Source organism: Etheostoma spectabile, chromosome 18 (genome assembly GCF_008692095.1).
Source record: "Etheostoma spectabile isolate EspeVRDwgs_2016 chromosome 18, UIUC_Espe_1.0, whole genome shotgun sequence".
NCBI classification, from domain to species: domain Eukaryota; kingdom Metazoa; phylum Chordata; class Actinopteri; order Perciformes; family Percidae; genus Etheostoma; species Etheostoma spectabile.
In genome coordinates this window covers 23,471,843-23,496,611 of record NC_045750.1, presented here as the reverse complement: position 1 = coordinate 23,496,611, position 24,769 = coordinate 23,471,843, and the positions used below count along the sequence as shown (strand labels likewise).

General features: G+C 43.1%; 1 protein-coding gene across 8 annotated transcripts in view; it reads right to left on the bottom strand.

Annotated features, from left to right (window-relative positions):
• The window catches only part of ccdc85cb (coiled-coil domain containing 85C, b), a 52,781-nt gene that overhangs the window by 2,367 nt on the left and 25,645 nt on the right, over positions 1-24,769 (bottom strand). For 2 of the 8 annotated variants that reach the window (XM_032543400.1, XM_032543395.1), the window contains exons 2-4: positions 14,046-14,125; positions 12,499-12,540; positions 5,421-5,525 (exon numbers count right to left, since the gene is read on the bottom strand). In XM_032543400.1, coding sequence (XP_032399291.1) covers positions 5,421-5,525; positions 12,499-12,540; positions 14,046-14,125 — 227 coding nt within the window. The remainder of the gene's footprint in view (positions 1-5,420; positions 5,526-12,498; positions 12,541-14,045; positions 14,126-24,769) is intronic. The other 6 variants (XM_032543401.1, XM_032543396.1, XM_032543402.1 and 3 more) reach the window with 3 other exon arrangements.

Genomic DNA, 24,769 nt, shown 5'->3' with positions numbered 1-24,769 from the left:
GGGGGGGGTTGCTCGACTCATCCTACCCCCTGGTTAGTTCCAGACAGTGGCTCTCTGTTAGAGAGGACACAGAGCTCTCTGGGACACACAATGGCGCCATTCACTGTAAACCTGGCATCGGGGCCCTGCATTAGACACAGCTCCGTGGCTCCGTGAGCCCTGGTTCAGTTCTCCGCTCAGCTCCCTCCGCGCTCGCCGGCCCCATTTAGGTGCCAGAATGAGCCCACGCAACCTAATAGCGCGGAGATAAAATAATAATCCCACTGAAGCCAAGAGGGAGGTGTCGTGGAATTTGCCCAACACTCTATTCACAATATGTCAGCCACATGAAAAAAGAGATTTTTCGCTGGTTCCGCAGGCTTGACAACGGTGTGTATTGAATGTAGTGATGATTATGACATTTATTCATTTCCTCAGATATTGAAATGTAAAATGTAGAAGTCAATCCACACACAGTTATGGTATTAAAAAAGTCCAACGTGCCCTGATAGTATGGAGATGTGTCGCCTGCCGATCTGTATTTTATTCATGAGTAAAAAAAATCATAACTGTTTTATATTTATATTATTGCCAATAAGAATTGGTATTGATACCAAAACAATAATTGTTTTCAATGTGTCTACATGATCAACGAATAGGTAAACAAGACAAATTTGACCATTTGTCATTCATGGCCAGTTTTTGGTAGCCTGGTCCAACCAGACTCTGGACCATTAGCCTGGTCCTACCAGATCCTGGTCCATTACCCTGGTCCTACCCGACCCTGGTCCAACCCTTTAGCCTGGTCCTACCAGACTCTGGTCCACAAGCCTGACCCTACCAGACTCTGGTCCACTAGCCTGACCCTACCAGACTCTGGTCCATCAGCCTGGTCCTACCAGACTCTGGTCCACTAGCCTGACCCTACCAGACTCTGGTCCATCAGCCTGGTCCTACCAGACTCTGGTCCATTAGCCTGGTCCTAACAGACTCTGGTCCACTAGCCTGGTCCTAACAGACTCTGGTCAATTAGGCTGGTCCCACCAGACTCTGGTCCACTAGCCTGGTTCTACCAGACTCTGGTCCACTAGCCTGGTGCTACCCGACTCTGGTCCACTAGCCTGGTTCTACCAGACTCTGGTCCATTAGCCTGTTCCTACCAGACTCTGGTCCACTAGCCTGGTCCTACCAGATCCTAGTCCACTAGCCCGGTCCTACCAGACCCTGGTCCACTAGCCTGGTCCTACCAGATCATCTTTCTCCGACTCCATTACGGACCCACAACTCAAACTAGCGCCCAACCTTGACGCCATCGTTCTCAGACACGCCCTCGCTTTTCTGATTGAACGGGTTAAGATTTGACCACAGAAAACCAGTGGCTGACTGGAAGGTGGAAGTTCATCAAAATTGGGAAATAGTCGGCAGGACTTTCATTTTTTAGGATAAAATACGCAAAACCACAAACAAGTCCCTTTAGAAACATGGATCAATGATGCATAGGATGGTAGATATTTACTGTACGACAGCCTCACATTATTAAAACCAGCACCAAGGTTAAGTCCACATTTGTGGGAAAATGATCCTCTTGTGAAATTCAAACACATTTCCCACTGAGTAAAGTGCGTTTCCTCTTGTTTAAGGTCACAGCAACGACTGTATTTTTTCATACAGCTCTTCTGCAGTAGACTTTGAAGTCAAGTACAAGGGGAAAAAAAAATATGTAAATCACTGTTGCCTTCTTCTGATGCTCTCTACTGTGGGTTAAAGCTATTATTTGAAATGTGTAAACACATTCTGCCGGCATCTGGGCCAGGCTTTTTTTCTTTTGTGTATTTCACGCTGGAGCCGCGCAGCAGAGAAACAGATTTGGACAGCGCAGAGACACAGCCAGCTCCGGGCAATGTTTACTGTTCATACGGATGTACAGTCAGGGATGGCACGCCTGCATAAACAGGCCTGGTTTAGGCTGTGCAGGATGGGGGGGGGTGGGGGGAAACAAACACTGTCAGAATCAATGGTTTATAGTCGGAGCATACAGAATCAGAGCCGACTGTTGAGTGTTTGTGAGATTCACGCAGGCTGGCCCCCTTCCTTTCCGTTCCGTCTTTTCTTCTCTTTCTTCATGCTGGTTTTCTATCTCCGACACGCTCACTGACCTGAAACTGACCTGAAACGGGCCTGAACGAGACAAAGGACTAAATGTAAAGGATGAGCTGATAGATTAGGATGGGTACACTTCACTGAAGTTCTGCTGTTAGAGTCTTTGGCTCCACATCTCTCATCTTCTCTTTCTCCCGCTCTCTTTTTCTCTCTCCATCGTCCAACAAGGGCTTTCTCTCACATGTGGATCGGCTTGGGTTACATTAGAGAGCAGGCAATCAGTCACCATACAGCTCAACATGAGTGTGTCTCCGTGGAGTTGTCACGACAACAAAGCCATCATGAGAAGAGGACTTGAATCGCGAGAATAAGTAACTCTGTGTTGCATGCAACTGATTTGCCAGATCCTGAGAGAAGATCCGGAAGCTTCCTGAAGTCTCTGTTGATGGACGCTAAGAAGCAGCCTTGCATGGTCGTAAAAACATCTTTTTGTCGTTCATCACACTTTGGTTTTTGTACAGATCAAGCCCAAAAGATCTACATAAAATATATAAAATGTGAATTAGTAGGCTTCGGAGGTGCGGAGGTGGATTTTGTTACCTTTGGACGGAGCCAGGCTAGCTGCTGAGCTAACAGAGAGCTGTAGCTTCATATTTACAGCAGAAACATGGGTTCATTATCGATCTTCTCATCTAAAAATGTCCAACTATTCCATTAACCTTACTTTCGGTAAATATGACTTTGTTTAATTTGTATATACTGTAAGATAAGTGAGAAAAAAACAACCCCCTAATGGACTTCATTTGGTCATTTAGTTTGATGTTGTTAGCATTGACTTTGGTAGTTTTAGTATTGGGTTATTTCTGTGAAATATAATTGCATATCTTGCTAGTTTGTGCCATTTCAACTGAATTTCAATCAAGTGTCCTCTCAGATATACCTCTAAAATCCCTGGACTCAGTCTATCGCTATGCCGTGAGATTCCTAATCGGCCATGTCTATCCTACACATCATTGTATTGTATAATGAAAGTGTAATATGACATTTACTTTGAAATAAAGGGGAAAAGCCCCCAAAAATAATCTTAGCGTACATAGTGTCCGGCCCTTTTTCCTCATGTTTCATAAACTTGGTCTGAACTTAGAAAAACTTGCTTTTGTTGGAAAAAAATTACAACACTTCCTTAAAATCAACTCACTTGTGCCTTTTAAGCAATGTAGAAATCTGGTTTTAAACCTGCAAACTCCTACTTGCACTTGCTTTACATAATTCTTGTAATAATTTCTTTTGTGTCTTTATTATCCCAGTTTATTTGTCAAATCATTTTTCCAATTCAGAGTTTTATTGTCTATTTTTCTTATGATGGTGTCGCTTCTCTTCTGTGTTGTTTTTCTGTAAATGACACTGTAAATGATGGTCGCCTCTTGATGACCTCTCGAGTACAAATAAAGGTTGAATTATTTGATTTGAATTATTGAGTTTCTGTACTATGTCTGACTCAATCTAAACGGGACATACTGTTTATTACCAAGCTAACGTTAGTTCAGTTATTGGGTGTAAGTATTTTAGCAACAACTAATGTCTACGTAACAACTAGTTTGTGAGGTGCAACCTGTTTTAACTGATGCATAAAACTCCACTTAGTCAACATTTGGTTTATAAGGAGGGTCTGGCTAGTCCACACAGCATTCCGGGATGGGAGAAAAACGTGCTCTGGTTTATTGGCATTTCTTTAAACCAATCACAATCGCTTGGGCGGCGCTAAGTACCGGAAAGGAGCCTCGGTGCCGCTTAAAAATAACCTCAGGAAGGAACTAGCTTTGGTGGAATGTGTATGGTTAAAAGTAGTTGTAGTCGTGCAACAGAGAACTCCGATTGGACAGATAGTCTAGCTAGCTGTCTGGATTTACCCTGCAGAGACCTGAGGACCAGGTAACCATAGTCCCCAGAAATCCACCGGAGTTCAAAATGCCAACACAAACATAGCGGAAAGTAACGGACATCCGGCACCAGAGCATTCCCGGAAGCGGAATTTCGTGGATATAGACTATAACAAGGCTAATCGTTTTGACAAGCTGAGAAACTGGCTCCTGACTGAATGCAAATAAATGAAGTCCACTTCCACGTTCCAGTCTCGGTCAGAATGACATCACATGTCATGTCAGCAAGGAGCCAAAATGCATCTTAACCCTCATGTTGTCCTCGGGTCAAATGGACCCATTTTCCTATTTCAATGTTCTTTTTAACCACCAAAAATAACATGATTGATTCCACACAACGCTCTTTGGTACAAATCTCTACTTTCATTAAATTTGGGGCGTCTTATTCAATTTTACAGCATTTGAAAAAAGAATTGAAGTGGTTTTGAAATAGTATTGAGTAAAAGTTGACATATTCCAGTCTGTGATTATCCATCAACATCCATTCCTTTAAATTTTTGTCAAAATAATTATTTATATTTCGTGTGAACCCGCACTGTGAAATGAAATGCGAGGGAGCAAACCATTGAGATAATTGGCAGATTAAATCCCTCCTCCTGCGGGGAGAGACCTCTCGTGGGGTCGAGGACATTTGTGAACCACCACGAGGAGACGGGTTTGACCCGCAAGCTTGAAAAAGGCGAGTAGCGACTCTGAACGCAGTCAACCTGCGACCTCACACTGGCCATTTGATTAAAACACAACATTGATTTTCTACAAGGGGAAGATCCAGTCCTCTAGTTAGTGGCATAGCCCGGCCTCGACTTTCCTTAAGCAGTCAGAAAACAATTACCCGGCCTCTCCTCCCCAGACACTGACTGGGTCAGGGGTGGCGCTGGATCGTAGAGGATTATTGCTTTTATAGTGGGATTCAGTTCAAACAGGCTCCGGGGAGCTGAGGGGACAGGACATGGGAGGAAGGGAAGCCTGACTCCTCTTTATTGTCTGTCGTAGTTGCACTTCGTATTCTTCTGCTGTCTCATCCCCCTCGTGCTCGATCTCCTTTTTACTCCCTTTCTTCCTACGTATGTGTGCGTTTTTCCTCCCGTCATGTGTATGAGAGAGCGAGGTTGCCTGTGGAGGTATAATTGGAAAGTTCGAAGTGAAGTGAATTAGAGCCAACTTAACTTGATTCCACTGTGGAGGCGCTGACACAGTCTTCCCTACAATTCAGTGTGTGTGCAATTAAACCCCGTCTCTATTCGTAACCACATCTGTATCAAGCAGTGGCACAGTGTTGATCTTTGACTGTGACTGTTTAAGTGGTTACGTATGAGTGGGTATCCCTCTATCTGTGTCACCGTAAGTGTTTGTGTGTAGCCGTCTTGTGTGGGCCGGTGTGTGAGCCTCCTGGGCACTGACCATGTGCATGGCGTCCTGGCGTTGGGGCAGTGAGGACAGCTGGGACTCTGAGTGGTAGAGGGTCATTCCTTTCCTCAGGACACGCAGGTCACCTGGGTTGCACTGCTGAGCACAAAACAAACACACACACACACACACACACACACACACACACACACACACACACACACACACACACACACAAAGCTTCAGTGTCATGTCAATTTATAATGTGTGGCTTTTGCTTTACTGCATGCCAATTAATCAAAATTATTATTATTAACCAAACTTATTACAAAAATGCACACTTGAACAAACATCAGCGTAAAAACAACCACCTAAAATGACAGAAACCATCTTTGGGAAAAATGTATCCGACTTGTACTTTTTAGTTTGGCCCATGTCTTTTCCGCTAACATGGAGAGTTTTATGAGCCATACTGCAGCCAGCCACCAGGAGGCAATCAATATGTGTTGGCTTCACAGTACAGTCTACGCATTAACCCATTAACCCATTAACCCCCTGGTCTGTCCCTGCCAGGTAGCAAATGCTAGCTAGCCCGCTGTCTGCAGACGTCAGGCTGACATCAACATAAACTGTGCTGATGGAGAAGTTTGCTCTAAGTGATGTGGATGCCCTGTACTTAGTTTAAGCATCTGCTACCGACATCCCATGTGTACAGTAGCTGATAATGACACCCTTGAAAGTGTTGTGGGTCTTTTGTTATCCCTGCTCAACTGTTTTGCACACGTAGGCAAAAGAAAGTTAAGCTCCCAGGGACTTTTTGAATTCAAAAATCAAATAAAATTGGGGAGATCAGTGCCGATATCCAGCTTGACATCATACACACTAAAACCAATGTACTGTTACTTCAATAAGCTGCTACCATCAGATATTTATCAGGCTCTACAGTGTGGTCTACAATGTATATTAAGACCCTCAGTGATGGTTCATTAAAAAGGACCCTGAGGCCCTGCCCCCTCCTATATTGGCACCTGCACTCTCATCGTCACTCAGACGCATATTGCACCGAGCAATTCATTTTTCACAGCGGATTTATATTCGTTGAGGCTTGCTACATCCATTGCTTTGCGTTGTGCCGTCACGCAGGGACAGTTTGTAGTAAGATTTGTCCTCATTAGCAGCCAAAGACCACTGGTTCCTGGAGGCGGTAGCCAGCCTAGCGTCTCTCTGTGGGCAGGAACAAGGCAACACCACTGTTCCTTATGACATTTCTCATGTCACGCACTAGTGTACCCTTTGCAAGGCACGACATGTAAACACACGTGATGCCCGGGCAATAAATAGCAAATGAGCGGTGGATGTGCATCTATGAATGCATGGACACTGTGCTGTGTTGTCTCTCCTCAGTACTATCTCTCTCTGTGTCACACACACACACAAATCAGCATTCCCCTTATCTTCTCTGTCCTTTGATATTCCCCCTCCTCTCCTAGCTTAGTATCCTGCTGGTGTTCATCTAACCTTTCCCAATCCTTCCCTTGGCACTTCTTGATCTATCCTTTGGGTTTCCATATTCATGCCCTCAATTCTATACCTCTGCTTACATCTCTTTGTTACTTCACCAGGCTCTGAGTCTATCACAGTATGCCCTAAATGTCATATCTGGAGAAGTGACACAATCCATGAAATTAAAACATCTGTCAACTGAATAAGAAGACCTTTAAGATCAGAAATAGTCCTCTGACAGGGTTTCCAGCTTCTGAAGAATAACCTAGTCATGCCAAGTTTGGCTTTAGACAGACAAACGTCTAACTTTACATCCCTTCCTGAATAGACCTTGACCACTTACCAACAAAGTGATTTGTCGTCTGCCGTTTTCTTAGCTAGCCCTTCCATCTATCCATCCATCACAATGTTCATGTGGTGACAGGGATAAGTGTGGACACACTTTGTTTCCTGTTGTAGTTATGAGGGGCAGGGGTGTTGCCGCTTTGACAAAAGGTTGGAAAAGTTGGCAGCATGTTACTTCAGTACTTTAATTTAGTTGAATACAGAACAGAATCGGTTTAATAGGAATAGCATGTGCTTTACACTGGGTAGAGTCTGACCTTACATTTTTCCTTGTCTTACTTACAATACTAGGACTAAATACTAAAACTCTCTTTGTTTACATAGTAGGGCAAGGATGCTAACTTTTTGTCTAGGTATTCAGCTTTAGCTTCAGTGATTTACCACACTAGGATGTACATGTATGTAGCCACCAAGAGCATATTTATGAACACTTTTACAAAGTTACTGTTTTCAAACACGCCAGCTGGAAACGTCAAAACGTCAGCGCTTTTAACTAACCCACGGAGAAAACGTTAGCTTAATTTGCTAGCTAGCTAATTTTTGAAACAATAGGCCCATGATTTTTAAACCAGAATGTCTCTCATTCATAACTATCAGCTCTAGTTAGCTAGCAACTATCAGCTCTAGTTAGCTAACTAGAGCTAGCTAGTTAGCTAGCTAACTAACTAGGGCTACAGGGCTGCCAACTTTTCCCAAAACCTTGGAGTGAGATCTGGGGGGGCAACCCATATTTTGCCTCGTACAAAGCAATTTCTTTGGCTCTTTCAGCATCATTATACTTCAGGGTTTAAATTGGGATTTGTTATATGTGGGGGGATGGGGCTCTCCCTAGGGGGGTCTGGGGGTATGCCCCCCCAGGAAAAAAATTTGAAAAATAAACCATTAAATGGCACTTTCTGGAGAGTTTTGTGCAAAAAAAATGGAGAAATCAAGTCTTACATGATATGTGCAAAACTGTAGTTAAGAGCCTATGCATTGTTGTAGTATCAACAGGTATTAGGGCATTCAGCATGAACATTATATACATTATTAATTCTTATTATATAAGAACTGACCCAGACTGTGCCAACATAATTGAACAACATGAGAGACAGTAGCAATATGTCAGCAACAGCTGAGAAATTTGGGTCTGTGGGGAACAGGTCCAGGGGCCTGGTGTAGGGACCAGGGACCCAAGTTAAATTATGTTGAGGGATCAACTAAGACCATTGAAATTCTAAAGAATGAGAACCTCTGTTTTGTCATAAATTCTAATCCTTTAACCTTTGTGCAAAGGCTCAGTAATGTTTGGCCCTATCCTCTGTGCCCCCCTTACTGGATTTACTTTTTGGGAAAATAAGACTATTTGTTCATTTTATAAACATCAAATTAATTTTACAGTTACATTTAGAGATGCACCGAGGTTAGAGAAGCACCATTTGGCCCAAAGTTGCAGTATAGTATATATAGTATCGTATATATAGTTTAGTATAGCTCAGATGTGTTCATCATTTTCTGCTCTGTTTACATTTTATGCACATTCAAATTAACTCCTCCCATCTGTGTCCGAGATGTGGAGAGTTGTAATATAGTATAATAGTTATAAGTATATAGTGGTAATATAGTCTGCTGTGCATGTATTGCTCCGCTGATATGGTGGATCTCACTCAGACCGTCGCACAGACAGGGCCCATTAGGGTCTCTGGTCTCTGACTAAGTTTAGAGGCGGCTGTACGCTGCTCGTTATCGGAGGACGAACGGATGCAGGAGGAACCTCGGGGAAGACCCAGGACTAGGTGGAGAGATTATATCTCCAACCTGGCCTGGGAACGCCTCGGGATCCCCCAGTCGGAGCTAGTTGATGTGGCTCGGGAAAGGGAAGTTTGGGGTCCCCTACTGGAGCTGCTGCCCCCGCGACCCGATACCGGATAAGCGGATGAAGATGGATGGATGGATGGATAGACGGATGCAACTTGTCACTGCCCCCCCCCAGAGCGGGTCCACTAACATGAACTGAAGTTGCTACGCTACCAGCCGTGCTGCTCACCTCTATTGTTACAGAGAGAGTGGACACGAAGCGACGGACGGGTCTGTGATACTCAGAGCTCATACCTGAAGCGCCGGACGGGTCTGTGATACTCAGAGCTCATACCTGAAGCGCCGGACGGGTCTGTGATACTCAGAGCTCATACCTGAAGCGCCGGACGGGTCTGTGATACTCAGAGCTCATACCTGAAGCGCCGGACGGGTCTGTGATACTCAGAGCTCATACCTGAAGCCGGGGAAATGCACCTGGGATGGCTCGTGCAAAAATGTTCTCAGTTTGCGACAATTCGAAACTACAGACAGGGAGCGCTCTTGAACCCCCTCACAGTCTCTGAAAGCTCAACTAGTCTATCACGAGTGGCTCAACAGCCAGATCTATAGTTAAAAACTCATCTTCATTAATTTGACCGACACTTCAGCGTGAGAAATCGGGGGTGTGGCGTGTGAGCGTGTGAAACCGGTCAAATGCGTGTGTCTCACGGCCAATGCGTGAGAGTTGGCAGCCCTGGGGCTAATAGTTGTCATAAATGAGAGACATTCTGGTTTAAAAATCATGGGCTTATTGTTTCTAAAATTACAAAGAATAGTAAGATTGCAAACTGCATTGGGTAAACCGTGAGAAGGGAAAGCTTTACTTTTTTTGCAAGATAACTAAACCATGTAATAATCCATCTCCTTTTCACCTCTTTCGTCATTCAAATCCACTGGACTCTGCCGCAGTTCCCTCTCACAAAATGAGTTTAATTTCCCCGCAGTTAACGGATGGAGTGTCACCTGAATCTAGCATATGAATCATTCAATTCTCCGAGTCACACCGGGCACTTATATGTTAATGATAAAGTGGAAGTGAGCATGTAGGGAAAGCCACAGAGTGCCTCACCCTTCAGTGAGCTAATGGAGATAAGTAACGGTTGAAAGACGCCGGAGATCCGAGCGGGTGAAAAGAGCAAAACGTGTAATCGCACGCACCTGAGCATGTTTGAGTACGAGCGTGGGCATGCGCGAACACCTGACTCACTGACTGTGTTCACGCCGGTGCTGTGCATTCCATTGGTAATATTCACAGTGGGACCTTACATTGTCAACTCCCTCCCTTTTCCCTTTAGTACAGTAAAGTGCTTCGGCCAAGCTGGTTTGGAGGGTCAACATTCCAGCGATAAGAGGCTATTGTTCCCTTCAGGCTCAGCAAGTTCCACTCTTTCATAACACAGGAAGTAAGGCAATATGTCCATTTAGGACACTTATCCATTGTAATATTTCCACCTGCTAGTATTCAGACATATTATCAAGTAGGATATTGCATTAGAGCCAATGTTGCTCCAGAGACGCTCTATTGTTCCCATCACTTACTGGAGTGCACTTCTGTTTTCATTACCAATCTTCCAATTTAATAGAAAGCAATGTTTATTATTAACCCATACTTCAAGGTAGTATTTGTGGACTCCAGACATTCCTTCATTCTTTACTTGCACTCGCAGTTGTCAGCCATGCATTATGGATATCTGGATCTACCTGCGTTTCCCCCTGTATCCTAAATTATTCAGCCCACCAGACGTCCCGACCAGCCAGGACAAGCGCGTGTCATTTATGCACCAAAGCACAATGTAGCATTCATTCACCTAGGGTACCTCGTACCAAACACTGACGGCACGTTGCAGAACAGCTCCAAGGACAGGAAACGGCTTTCTCGCCAAGAGAGACCACATACAAGCGGGGCCACCTGTGCTCATTCATTAGCATAGCATGCTAGCAGTGCATAGCAGGGACTGGGCACAGAAGCAACACCTCTACAAGGTAATGTAATCCAATTCCTTCAGGCTTAAAAATACTGACACTGGGTGATTCAGTCATGTGGTATGTGTGATGTTATACTTTGTTGTACTGGACTGTAGTTTGATGGACAAAATATTAAGTGCAAGACTAAGTACGTCTGTATGACCTCAAACTTATATTTTGACATTTCAGGGAATACGCTCGTTCACTAGACAAGAGTTAGATGAGAAGGTTTGTACTAGGGATCAACGGATATGGATTTTGTTTTTAGTGCAGATACTGATTTTTTTGAGCCGATATTTAAAGCCGATACTGCTTTTGCTCATAAAAATGTAAACCCTGCCACACTGGATTGGTTTTCGGAATCTGCTCTGCCATTTCTTTAAAAATAAAAACACAGATCAGTGTCGCTTTTGCAATCATCATACATTCATATCCCGCAAATTATGTGTGCAACGTGCATCATATGGATGGGTGCACTGCATATGGTTAACTGTGTAAGAATAAAAGGCTTTCATCAACCTCTACAACACAGCCGTGATGATGCGTTGCTTGCTGCCGTATTATAAGACAGATATAATCAGGTCATCACTAAATGTCCTTTGTCAATTGCCATTGAAAAAATGTGCTTGATTTCTAATTTAAGACTGCCAGGGTATATAAAAACGCAAATATCGGCCGGCCAAAAAAAAATCGATTTATCACGAGATTATACCACTCTCATGTCTTTACAATAATTTTGAAGTTACAGCCAGCAGCCACTTAGCTTAGCTTAGTCGCTCTGTCCAAAGGTCAGAAAAAAAGCCTATGAGCACTGTTAAAGCTCACTAACTAACATGGTATATCACTTTTGTTAAATCCCTACAAAAACTAGGTGTAGAAAACGAGAAGTTCTGGTTTTGCAGCGGGTTATGTGTGTGATATTTCTTAGCTAGGTACTGTGACTTCCTGGAGTCTTGTCGTCATAGTGACGTTACCAGACAACCAGCAGAGACTCCGTCACAATGTGTTGTTTTTACACTTTGGACTTTGCACAAATTAAAAACTAAGTTGTGAGCTTTGGACTTTTGTTACCTTTGAACAGAGCCAAGCTAGCCATTTCCATAGCCGTTTCCAGACTTTTATGCTAAGCTAAGCTAACTGGCTGCTGGCTGTAGCTGCATACTTAGCATACAGACAGGAGAGTGAGAATCTTCTCATCTAACTCTGGGCAAAAAAAATGAATTGCCCAAAAAGGATGTTACCACAGAGTTGATTCAGCCCCCGGTGAAAGTCTCAACATAAATGCAACATTTTACCATTAAACGTTAATGCAGCTGAGTGCATTACCTTGTACAGGTGTTGCTTTTATTGTGTCCACCCCTCTGCATAAGAGAAAGCAACCAGCTCAAAGCTGTAAAAGGTCCCACCACCAAACGGATAAAAGAGGGAAAAGACAAAAGAGGCTCAACCAGCAGTGGAGCTTTTTTTTTTTTTTTAAAGTTACCTTTCTTGTTTGTATCTGTGATAGACTATACCGGCTATGGGCCTAGGGAAAGAAAAACATAAAAGTGTGTATGTTTGTTATTTGATTATTGTATCAAAGCCATTATTAACAGCAATGCTAGCAATGGAGATACTGAACCAAGATGCTGTAGAAAACAAAAAGCTTTTACAGAGGAGCATTCGGATTAATGGCTCAGTAGTGTAGTAGTCATGGTTGCCAGATTTGAATAACTTTCTACTAGTCACAGCTGTTTCATATGTAGCAGTATTGGATTGAAGTGTAATTCTATTACTATTAAAAGTTCTATTACTGCAAAAACATACTCATCCCAACCTCAAAAAAGGAAAGAAATAAAACATGTAAAATTCTGTTTATAATAGTATTCATTTCTATATTTATTCAGTACATATCCATGTCCTACACTTACGGAACCATTGTATATCCTGCACTTACTGCTATTGCACTTCTGGTTAGACCCAAACTGCATTTCGTTGCCTTGTACCTGTACCTGTGTAATGACAATAAAGTTGAATCTAATCTAAAAATAGAAAAAAAAAACACATCATGACTTCACTGCGAACAAGGGCTATTAGTCGACTTCACGAAGCAGGGTCAATGTCTACGTCTTGAGTGCTGTGAGACAATGCGTGCCGCCTAATTAAAGCACTTAAGGGCTAATTATGAGGATCATTTAGGTTTGGTATCAGTGATTCCAGCCTACACTCTCGCCTACATATGACTCGCTGGGAAATAATTGGGGGAAGAAATCCTTTAAAAAAAAAAAAAAAAAAAAAAAAAAAAAGGAAAAAGAATAACGGCTCTGGTTTAAACTGTGAAATTCCAACTCGACTGTCTGCAGCCTGACTTGCGTCCAAATAAATCGAGTCACGTCATAAAACACAAAAGACAACAGATGATATATGAAAGACATAATTATTAATAAGCCGTGTTGCCCAATTTGATCCCCTAAACGTGAATGTTTTGGCCAGAAATGTCACCATCAGTCCACTGCTGTGGTTGTGTGTATGTAACACACACACACACCTCTTCAGACTGACATGTGAACCCCCCCCCCCACACACACCTCCCTTCCACACATTCCCACCTCCACTCACTCAGCCCTACATGCTCCAAATTTAAGAGATGTCAAAGCAGGGTCAACTTTGGGAGAAATGCTTTACTCTGTCATTGTCACTTAATGCCTCTTTCCCCTCCTTTTTCCCCTCCTCTCATCTCTCCTCCGCTCCCACAGTTTGCCTCGGGGGCTAACATCACTGCTCGCTACTGAAGCTTACTGACTCCCCATGAATTAAACATGGGTAAACAAACATATTCTCCAACTAACAGACGGGCTGTTGTGAGGGGGTGGCTTTATGGAGGCATCAGGCAACCACTTTATCCCATCCCAGCTGCCGATCACATGTTTTGGGTGAGTTGGGAAGTTGCACAAGTTTTGGTGAGGGTATAAGTTCATATAGGGCTGTGCTGGGCTGATCTATGCAGTAGCAGCATATACATGTACAGTGTCTGGATGTGTGCACCATCACCTGTGAGAGAAGCTGGTTGTTATCGTCCTCCAGGATCCGCACTTTAGTCTCCAGCTGCCTGATGTAGTTGGAGGAGGAATCTAGAGCACAGACGGAGAAGAAAAGAGGGGAGAAGAAGTGATTAGCATTTCAAAGACCTTAAAAAAAAAGGAAAAGAGGCAGGCATGACCACCGGAGCAACAGGACCACATACAGAGTTTGAAAAGGCTGCCGTACACTTTGAGAGACACAAAAATTATTTCTCCAAATGAGGGGTTTCACATCATGAATAAAGTCTAAAATGGAAATAAGTGAAATATTGGGTCTTGTTATTGAACGGTGGGCTTGAGGAAAAAAAAAAAAGAGACGGCAGTGCTTTGAGCTCAATGCTAACATGTTTCTATTTTTCTATTCTTCCTTTATTTATTATTTTTTACAATTAGTGCCAAACCAATAGACTCAGGAACGGTTTCTTTCCACAAGCCATCACTCTGATGAACTTCTTCCTCACAGTGCCAGGTTCAATTCCTGTGCAATAACCCAGCAACACGGTCTCTAATCAGTCTGTTTACTGGTTCCACTTATTATTTATTCATCATTCTCTATTTCAGAGCTGTTCATATTGTAATATAATACTTGCATAATAACATAATACTGTTTATTCTAGCATCCTTTGCACTATATTGTTTCTGTTTATAGTGTGTGTATATTGTTTGTTTTGTATGAGTAAGCGCATTGTGAGTAATACAATCCAAAGCAAAAGTCCACCTATGTGTACTCATACCTTGCAAATAAAGCCGATTCTGATTTTTTTAGCATAAAAGATTTTGGAAAACAGCGACAAATGCCCATCACTATTTCCCAGAGCCAGAGGTACATAGTCATGTTGCATGTTTTAAGCAACCAAAAGATATTAAACGTACAAGCATACAAAAAGCTGCATGTTCTACCATTCTCCCGTTAATTGTTAAGCCCCAACATCAAGCCTGATAGCTTTAAGGAAAACTGTTGACTACTAATATTATTCTGAAAATCCCTCCACCCTGTGTAGTACCCTGTAAAAAGCCCTCCTGTCCAATGAAAACTAGTTGTAGCCTGATGTCAAAGGTCAAGCAGTGAGCGTTCCCACCCAGATTAGCAGTGCTTGACCTAACTTTTGACCCAATACTTGACTGGGGCTGTTCCCCGGTTGGGCACACAGTCTCATGCATCCCCCCCCCCCCCCCCCCCCCCCCCCCCCCCCCCCCACACAAAACAAAACACATCAATGCCATATTTGAGATTGGACGCAAAACTGTCTCTATACTATATACACCTGAAAAACAATCTAACTGTGGTCTAATTACTCCGCAGAGATTCCCTCAGCTGTTATTTCAGAGTGAACATGAATCGACTCTGCAGAGTTCAAACCGGGGACAGGAGCTGTGTGAAGCGCGGAGGTGCAGTTCGACTCGGTAGGCGGCGCAGAGCCTGTTATCTAAAAAGACATGTTTAATTTACAGTGAGATCAAAGCTGTGGTACGCGCAAGGAACCGCACTCTGGCAACTAGTCAGGAGCACACCACTGCGCACACAGCTTTATCTTACTTTGTTTCCTAAAGTGGAAGTACCGACAGACAGATTGGAGATGGGGTGATGGGGAGGTAGAACAAAACCGGTGGGGAGACTGCTGATGAATATGCTGGGTTGAGTTGCATCGGTGAGCTAACTCTGACCTTAGATTCTTTGTTAATAACTCAACTCACACTAACAACTCTAAACCAGCCTGTTGTTCATGTGACCTAGTTAATCCACACTTTGCAGCCAGGGGGCAGTATTCAGCAGAAATCCAGAATTGAAAACACACTCAGTAACAGCCTGGATTCTGCACACAGACACACAGACAGACACACACACACACAACACACACACACACACACACACACACACACACACACACACACACACACACAGACACAGACACAGACACGGTCTTAAAATTAAGCTCTTCTAGTCTCTTGTTTAGATTAAGTTACAAAAATGTACCAATTCATGATGCCACAAAGTCTTCAATTTGAAAAAAATAAAGATTATTTTCAATTTACTACCAAATCCATCTTGTAACATGTACAACTGGATCCTTTACCCAAGGCTTGAGAGTAAATGAGTGCGGATTACAGTAGCCCCAGCAGGGCCTGCAGACCTATCCATAACTCCAGGAGGCCGGTGCAGACAGTGCTGTCGCTGGCTGGGTAGCCTGCGGATGGACAGCTAGAGGAGGAGCCAGAGATGGTAATCCTCTCTTCCTGCCTTGTGACCCCTCTAATCTGGAATCATTCGCTGGCCTGACCTGCGGCTAGATCTCAAGCCGATTAGGATGAAGGTTCCTCAGCCTACAGTCGCCACCAGCACACTCAAACAACAACGAGAGAAGCATCGGAAAGAAGGGGGGGACGACGGAAAATCAATTTATTGTTTCTCCTCAGTGGTGTGCAGATTTAGATTACTCAGAGATTGAGATCTCGTCATAGGTAATCCAATAAACTCAAATCATCCAAGTCTGTCAAGCTTCTTTTTTTTTTTTTTTTTAAATCTCCTTAGAATTAATTAAACAAAAACCAAGATAAGTTATTAAAGATAAATATTGATCATAGCACAGGCGCACTCCATTTGACTAGAGCAGTCTTCACTTCCAAAGCACCCTGTCTCCCTTCCTCCCCCCCATCCATTAGCTTTGTTGGTGATAGGGGTTACGTTGACTCTGAGAGCGCGTCCCACATGACTGATTAAGAGGTTGTGCAATCTGCCATGGGAACACACACACCCAGCAGAGGGAGAGAGAGAGGAGAGAGTAGAGAGAGACGAGAGAGAGAGAGAAGGAGAGAGAGAGAGAGAGAGAGAGAGAGAGAGAGAGAGAGAATCCAGCCGTCACCCTCTCCTTAACACCCGGCTCCAGAGAGTCATCCTGGTGGGAAAGGGGTCACGCAATTAAACCATTCCCTGGCTCCCCTGCCACTCCTCCTCCGTCCTTTTTTCCCCCTCCACCCCTTTACACACTCTCTCCACACTGCTCCTACGTGAGGCTGCAGAAGAAGCTGCAGATCATGCAGGGATCGCATAACCCAGCCAAAATAATTACCCTGCAAAACTGCGCTCTGCAGCCACTCTTTTGTACATAACAAGCACCCTGGGAGAGGCCAGTTATTACTTATGCATAACTTGAGTGCGATCTTCAGTGCTGATGAAGTAAGTGCGAGGCACTGTGAAGAAGAAAAGTTAGAGTGTCCAACTAAGCAGTAAACAATAGAGAGAGAGAGAGACACGGGAACCTTGTCCTTACAAAGCACAGTAAGCTATTTTTTACCTCTGCACAAGTGTTGTTTACCCAATGATTTGCGCAGATGTATCTTTATGTGAGAGTGTGTGTTTGTGTGTGTGCGCGCGGGACAAAATGTGACGCAGACAGTGGCGTGAGTCCGTCCCCCTCTCTGCACGTCACATTGTATCACATCAGTGTCTCTGTGACCCACTTCCAGCGGCCACTCCCTCCTGGACTCTGCTCCACTCCCAGTTTCCCTCTCTTCCATCCCTCTGCTTGAACTTTACTGTCCATTGTATTTCTTATCTGCTCTTACAAGGTGTGCAGCTATTGGAGGAACATTGGTCAAGCAAGCTTTGTTTGGAGGAGGGGGTGGGAAAGTTATCACGACGCAAAGGCAAGAGCGCGGGCCGGCACACGTCAGTCGAAGTTCTCCGTTCCTGCATGTCACACACTTATTTTCTGATTTACCTCACACACTGAACAGAAAGCTAAGCTCCCAAACACTTGGCGCAATCCTCTAAAGATCATGACGTCAACTGGTTCTTCCTTGTGTCCTCCTATCCCCATCTGTCCATCACAGCTCATTTTAGCTCTGTACCGTGCCACAGATACTATGGTACCTTATATAACGTTACTTTAAGTATACGTTTGAAGCTACTTAGGGGCCATTCACTAGAGCTTGACCGATATATATCGCAGGGCCGATATTTTTGCATTTCTCTAACTATCAGTATCTGCATTTATAATAGACGATTCCTGGAACTAGTCATTCATCAGAGTTATTTATGACAAATGCTTCTGACAAATTAATATTTTAAAAAATTAAATAAAAAAACGGACTTTCAACCATGTTGTGAGTGTTGGAGTTGCATAGTTTGTCCACCAGAGGGCGCTCTACAGCAACACACTGATTTTTAAAATTTCTTTTAGTTAGTGTTTTTTTCCCCTCCAAGGACTTTCAGACATTGACATAAAGTTTCATATCTTAATTTTGGATTTTTTTTTTATACGTTTTATTTGTGATGTTCCGTTGTTCTGTCGTGACAATAAAACAAATTCTTATTATTTATTATTTTAGTGAGAACTCATAAATAACAACAAATAACTAATGTTAGGGAAAATGTTGTAAGGGCGTATATATAAAGGGTTACGTTTTGTTACGCTTTTCTGGATTAAAAAATATATATATACAGTATATATATTGGTCAAATTATCAGAATATTGGATTTTAAAATAACCAAATATTTGTATCATATCGGTCTTAAAAATCCTATTGGTCTGGCTCTACCATCCACACGGAAACGCACATGTTTTGCATTGTTTTGGCCAATCAACCAAACAAATCCTGTAAAACGCACTGCCTGAAGACGCATGGTTTTGAAACCTGGTTCCAGGGTGAAAAAATTCAAAAACGGCGCCCTTGTGTCTTCATTTGGATCGCAAAGCCGCATAATTACGTATTTAAGATGTCATCGCCACACCCTCGACTTTTAGCCTTCAACCGCTTACCCCGCGACGACGTCTCCTTACAACAACAATATGGCGGACTACATGCTTGCGTTCCTGCTGGAGAAGATATTGAGCCTCTCAGGGTTACTAGGGCAAAGTATACCGTCTGCTTGTATACAGCGTGCAAGCTTTTTACGCATGCTCCGTCTCTTCTACGTTTTTGGGTGATTTTCTGTAGCAGAAACGGCGCCACCTATAGGCCTGGAATGTGAAGTTGCGTGTTGAGTCATTTACAAATGGATCCATTTGTCTTAAAAAGATGCCAGGGAAGACGGGGGGGAAAAAATCTGGTTTTGTGGACGTGACCTTAGAATGAAGCACAATCCCAAATGCAAATGAAAACAACTGCGGAACTAAACCCGTCATCGATGTGTCGAAAACACCCACAATAACGTTAAAGATCTCTATCATAAGCTTAAAGCGTTTACTCTTGACCGCGGGAATAGTTTGACACACAGTCTTCATCAGCAGGAAACCCCATCTGTCACTGTATGGTTAAACGATCGGAAAAGCTAGTAATTGGCGCTCGAGTTGTCAAATCTACATCATAGACTTCCAGCGTAGTGCATTCAATTGTAAGCTCCTTAACTACATGTACTATGCTGTACAGTTCTAGTGGTTTTTTCCCCTACCAATCCAAGCAGCCATTGGGTTGTTCTCATTTCCATATGATATGAACAGCAGCGGACTCTGGTACTTGCTTAAGCCGTATAATCCAAACAGTGAACATCAAGTCTAATTTTTGTCATATTATTGTTGCTTGGTAATGCGGTTTAACTCCAGATTGATTTGAAAATGTCTGCGATGAAGTAATCCATACCGTAACCGCGACATGATGTTCACTGTGATGGATTACACAACTCAACCAAGCGTCTGCCAGTAGACTTACAGTAAAAGATATTTTACATCGTTCTTGTCAACAAATCCCATGAAAGGAGCAAAACCAACAATAAATTGTGAGTCCAAAGCCCAATGTATCCGATTCCTCTATGCCATAGACCATGTCTAAAAACCTACTAACAATGCATACAGTAAATGAGCCACAAAGCTCCACTGTGTTACACGCTTCTTCATGACAATGAACATGGGACCCGTAGTTTATTTTGAGTCTATTCCACAGTCGTCCCTGCTGTTTTGAACACGCCAAAGTGCATCCAATCTGCAGCGGAGAACAGTCCCCAACAAATGCACTTTACTCCAGTTAGAGTAACATTTGCTTAGAACTACAGTGCCCAGCTGTTTTAGGAAATGATGTCAAATTTTGTTTTGTGAGTCATGTTTAAAGATTTAGGTCTTCAGTACGAACAAATGGGCTCGGGGGAGTCCACATCATCCAACATTGAACGGAATCCAGTGGCTGCCTGGAATGCTTAAAAAAAACATTCACATTTCTTAAATACAGCAACATGGTTTTCAAAGTGTTTTCTCTGTTAGTGTACAGTATGTGATGTGTTAGAAATGGGCTAAAATGTGATTAACCACAAGTACACAGGTTTAAGCTTATGATTTTGGATAATATACTAAATGTTTGGGGTGATTTTCAACCGCTGTCTCTTCTTTACATTTCTAGTTTGCCTTTCTATCTCTACATTTGTTCTTTCTCTGTCACGCCCAGATGATTCAAGTCCCAGCACGGGGCAGTGGGTGGGACAGAGTTTATTGGAGGTCAACGCAGACCACTCTTTTAGGAGCAAATTGAGAAGTATTAGGCAGGAAAAGCATTGAGTCAGGCATGATGTTAAAGGGGTGCTGATAGAATTAGGATGGCTAAGTGCTAAAAACAGACCACACGTGTACAAATGTACACTGGGCATTTAGCGAATGCGAAAGGGAATGTTATAATTGGAGCAAAACCAGCCTCCACGTTGTTGACTCCAAGGCCTTTGCTACATCAAAGTAGCTTTGGTAAAATTGTATGGCTATAAAAAGGACCAGGGTTCCCTTATGTTTTCAAGTCAGATCTCATGGCCCATAGAAGCCTGCAGTGCATTGAAATCACTCTGCTTTTATTATTCCTGGCTCGGCTCTGGCTTTCATCTCCTATTCATAGCTGTATCGCAGTGTTTTAGCACAGAGAGACATGGATATTCTCTCAGCGATGTATGTGTGCGAAGAATGAATGAGTGCTTATGTGAAACATTTGTTAGAGAGGGAATTCATGTGGGTTGCATGGGTGCCTAAGCTGACTGTGTGTGTGTGTGTGTGTGTGTGTGTGTGTGTGTGTGTGTGTGTGTGTGTGTGTGTGTGTGTACAAACGAGAGGGTTTGTGCAAGAATAGGGGATTTTTAAACCCATCTGTGATTATACTGTATATGTGTATGTGTGCGAGTATGTGTGCTCAAGGCAGGAGGTTGGGTCAATTACCTCAAGATGTTGAAGGCAGAGCAGAAACAGTCCAAACAGTCTCATTCTCCTTTCTCTGCACCAACACCCAAGTCAAAGTACAGTGAGTTCAATGAAATCGGACCACGCTGGCTACAGAAAGTCAAATTTATCATGCAAAAACATCTCCATTAACTAGCAACTTCAAAAACTTCTCGAAAAATCTGATTTTGGACACAGGCCCACTTTAAAAACTGAAAAAAAGAGGAAAAAAGAAAAGCAGAGCGGGAAAAGGGATTTGAGGAGAGAAAAAGAAACAAAAAGGAGAGGCGCCACTGCCTCTATTCAGAACATTGGGGAGCAGGGTTTGAGGGAAAGGAAGAGTTACATAAGGCCAAAAAACTAACAGTTGTTTCCATTACTATGATTGTTTAGTATATAAAATTGTTTGGAAATTCTGATTGATAAATTACTTAAACGATTCACTGTCATAATTTTTGTAGATCGATTTTCAGTCAATTTGACCGTTCACTATAACGCCGTACTATGCACCCATCCGTTTGTGTTGCCACGTCTGTCAAGCTGTCCATTCTGTAACACATGCCCTTAACAATGACCAAAGTGGCAGATTTACTACTGAAAAAATCATTGTAACTTCTGAAACTGTGGGTCTGTGATTTCACACAAAAATGAAAAATGCAGACCTCTCATTTTTAGCCAATGGCCATGCATTTCTAACCTGAAATGATAACCGTTTGATGAGCTGTAGCAAGCTAGCTAATTAATGCTAACTTTGTGAGTCGGTTGAAAACACAGTCTCCAGCTGATTCATTTTTTTTAAAAACTATGTAAAACAGTATCAACTTTGACAAAAGAAATGGATGAGGACTAACTAATGTGTTTTGGAAATGTAACGCTGTCTTAGGTGAAAGGTTTGGCAGGATTACTGGACTGGAAACCTTCCCCCAAAAGAAGCAGGAGAGAGCCGCTAACATTTGCCCAAGCTTTAGTAGCATTTACCAACTCCCACGAAGTTATCGGGTCAATTCTGGCATTTTGTAAAACAGCCATTAACCCCACTAAATAGTGTTGTTAGCTGATGATATGCTCCTTAGCTTTTGGATGTATTGCCACATTAATACTGTAGGTGGTGAGCTAATTAGCCAGGCATGCTAACGTTTGTGCCTTGTGTTAGAGAAGTTAAACAACGGTTTAAACCCTTTCTTACAAATTTAATCTCGTATTTTTGGCTTTGGTAAGGAGATGAAAAGAGACCCCACCCTACCAAGGCTTAACCCTTGTGTTGTCTTCCTGTCAACCATGAAAAAAATTAATAAGTTATGGTCATTTTTTTTCAAAATTATCGCTTTTCCCCCCACATTTTTGTCACTTTTTCAATGTCGTTGGTGCTTTTTTATGTTTTAATTGTTGATGTTGACATTTTCAGCGCTTGTTTTGATGGCCCCATTTTTTGTGAGAAAAACAAAATTAACTGAAAACGGGTCAAATTGACCCAAGGTCAATAAGATAACGGCTGTGGGGCGGCTGTGGCTCAGTGGTAGAGCGGTTGCCTGCCAATCGGAAGGTTGGTGGTTCGATCCCCACCCCTGCAGTCATTGTCGAAGTGTCCTTGGGCAAGACACTGAACCCCGAGTTGCCCCCGGTGCTGCGCATCGGAGTGTGTGAGTGTTTATCTGATGAGCAGGTGGCACCTTGTACGGCAGCCCCGGCCACAGTGTATGAATGTGTGTGAATGGTGAATGTTCCCTGTAGATGTAAAAGCGCTTTGAGCAGTTGTTAAGACTGGAAAAGCGCTATATAAATACAGCACATTTACATAACAAGTAGCTGCTGTGGCATGTGGTTGAATCCAAACGCTTGACAGGCCTACCATGTCTATTGACGGTTTCTAAGCTATAGCATGATTGGGAAATTGCTGGGTAGAGGTGTAGCAAACGGTCAGTTGAATAATTATTTTACTATCAGGAGTAGGCTGGACATGCCAACACACTCAACAGAGCTGAGGAACAATGCCTACATGTACGTGTAGGCTGACTTGGGTTATTTATTGCACATCTGTATGGGTCTACTGCACTTACACACTTGTACCTGCAACCCTTCTTGCATGTCTGTATGAACTGTATGTGTGTGTATGCACGCATGTGCTATGCCAGCGTCAGTGTCTATTTGTGTGTGTGTTTTCCTCCTTAGCTTGGCTTCCCATGCGCTCGGTCATAGCCAAGGCAATCGGACTAGAGGAACAGAGACGTACAAGTTAAAGTGTCCCTGTTATGAAAACATCTATTTTTTTGGGATTTGGGGTGTTATTTTGTGTCTATGGTGCTTTCACCTCCATACAAACTTGGAAGACAACTACCAATGCTGTTTTGAGTGAGATACGGTTTCTGAATGTCCTTGGTCTTCAGTCTCCGGGTGAGCTGTTCAAAATCTCCACAGGTTTTTACGTCACTAGCCAAGACGAGGTGGCTAACCGTAGCATGCTAGCTCGTTCTCAATGGCAAAACACTGTTACAACAGCCACTAGTTGACCATAATCTCCAAAAGAACTACTTCCATGTTCCTGTTCTGCAGGTATTCCACAAGTGCCCCTCGTTTAGAAGAAGTCTCCCAGCTAATTCTGCCTTGTCCTGACCAAAGTAGGAAAAAAACGTTATCTAGCTGATGTTATCATTCCCTAACTATTGTGCATGTGCAACTCCCAACGAGGATAGTAAAGAACTGAGATGTCTCACTCTGTAGCTAAAAGAGAGACCTAAACACACTGGGTGAAAACAGAATGTGCAGCACAACAAAAATATAGTTTTTTTTGAAAATTAAACCATGAAAACCTATTCTGGTACAGCCTCAAAATACAATTAGGAACCTGAATGGGAGTATAATATGGGCGCTTTAACTGGGCACCCATGCTGCATTAATGAGGGGGATGGCAGAACCTCGCACCCCAAGCACGTAAACCACGGGCCCCTGGAAGGGCTTCAAAGGCACGACTGGCTCATCAGGTAGCGGGGAGCTAACCCCATCTGACAAGACATGGCACCCGCTCTAAGGGAGAGAGAGCGCCTCACCTCCCCACGCACTCTTGTGTGTGCGTGCTTTCCAAAAAAAAAAAGCACAACATGTTTTTTTACATGCGCATGTGAATGTTTCTAAAAGGTGTGTGTGTGTGAGATTACAGCACAGTATTACTTCTTGATGCTTGAGAGAGACAAGCCATGTTGAGTGACTCGTGTGAAAGTTGAAAGTGCCATGTGGATTACACTTAAAAGGACAACTTGTGTGCATCAACAACGCTTCCACATTGACCAGGTGAAATCAGCTTTTAAATCATTTGCCACTTGTCGACAGCAAGGCCAAGCAGAGCTTACTAACAAGCGGGGACAGCTCAGTTGGGATTTAACTTGGCACTGAATGCATTTCCCCATTGATGTGAAGTAACAGAGCATATGCAAAATCATCTGTGTCAAATACTAAACTGCTAGAAGAGATTTTGCCTTGCGGAGATTTTAGAGACTTAAATATTTAGTACACTTTTGTGCACCATGCCATCATAGTTTTTTTGAAGCCCTGCAGTTGAAACAAGACTTCCGATTGG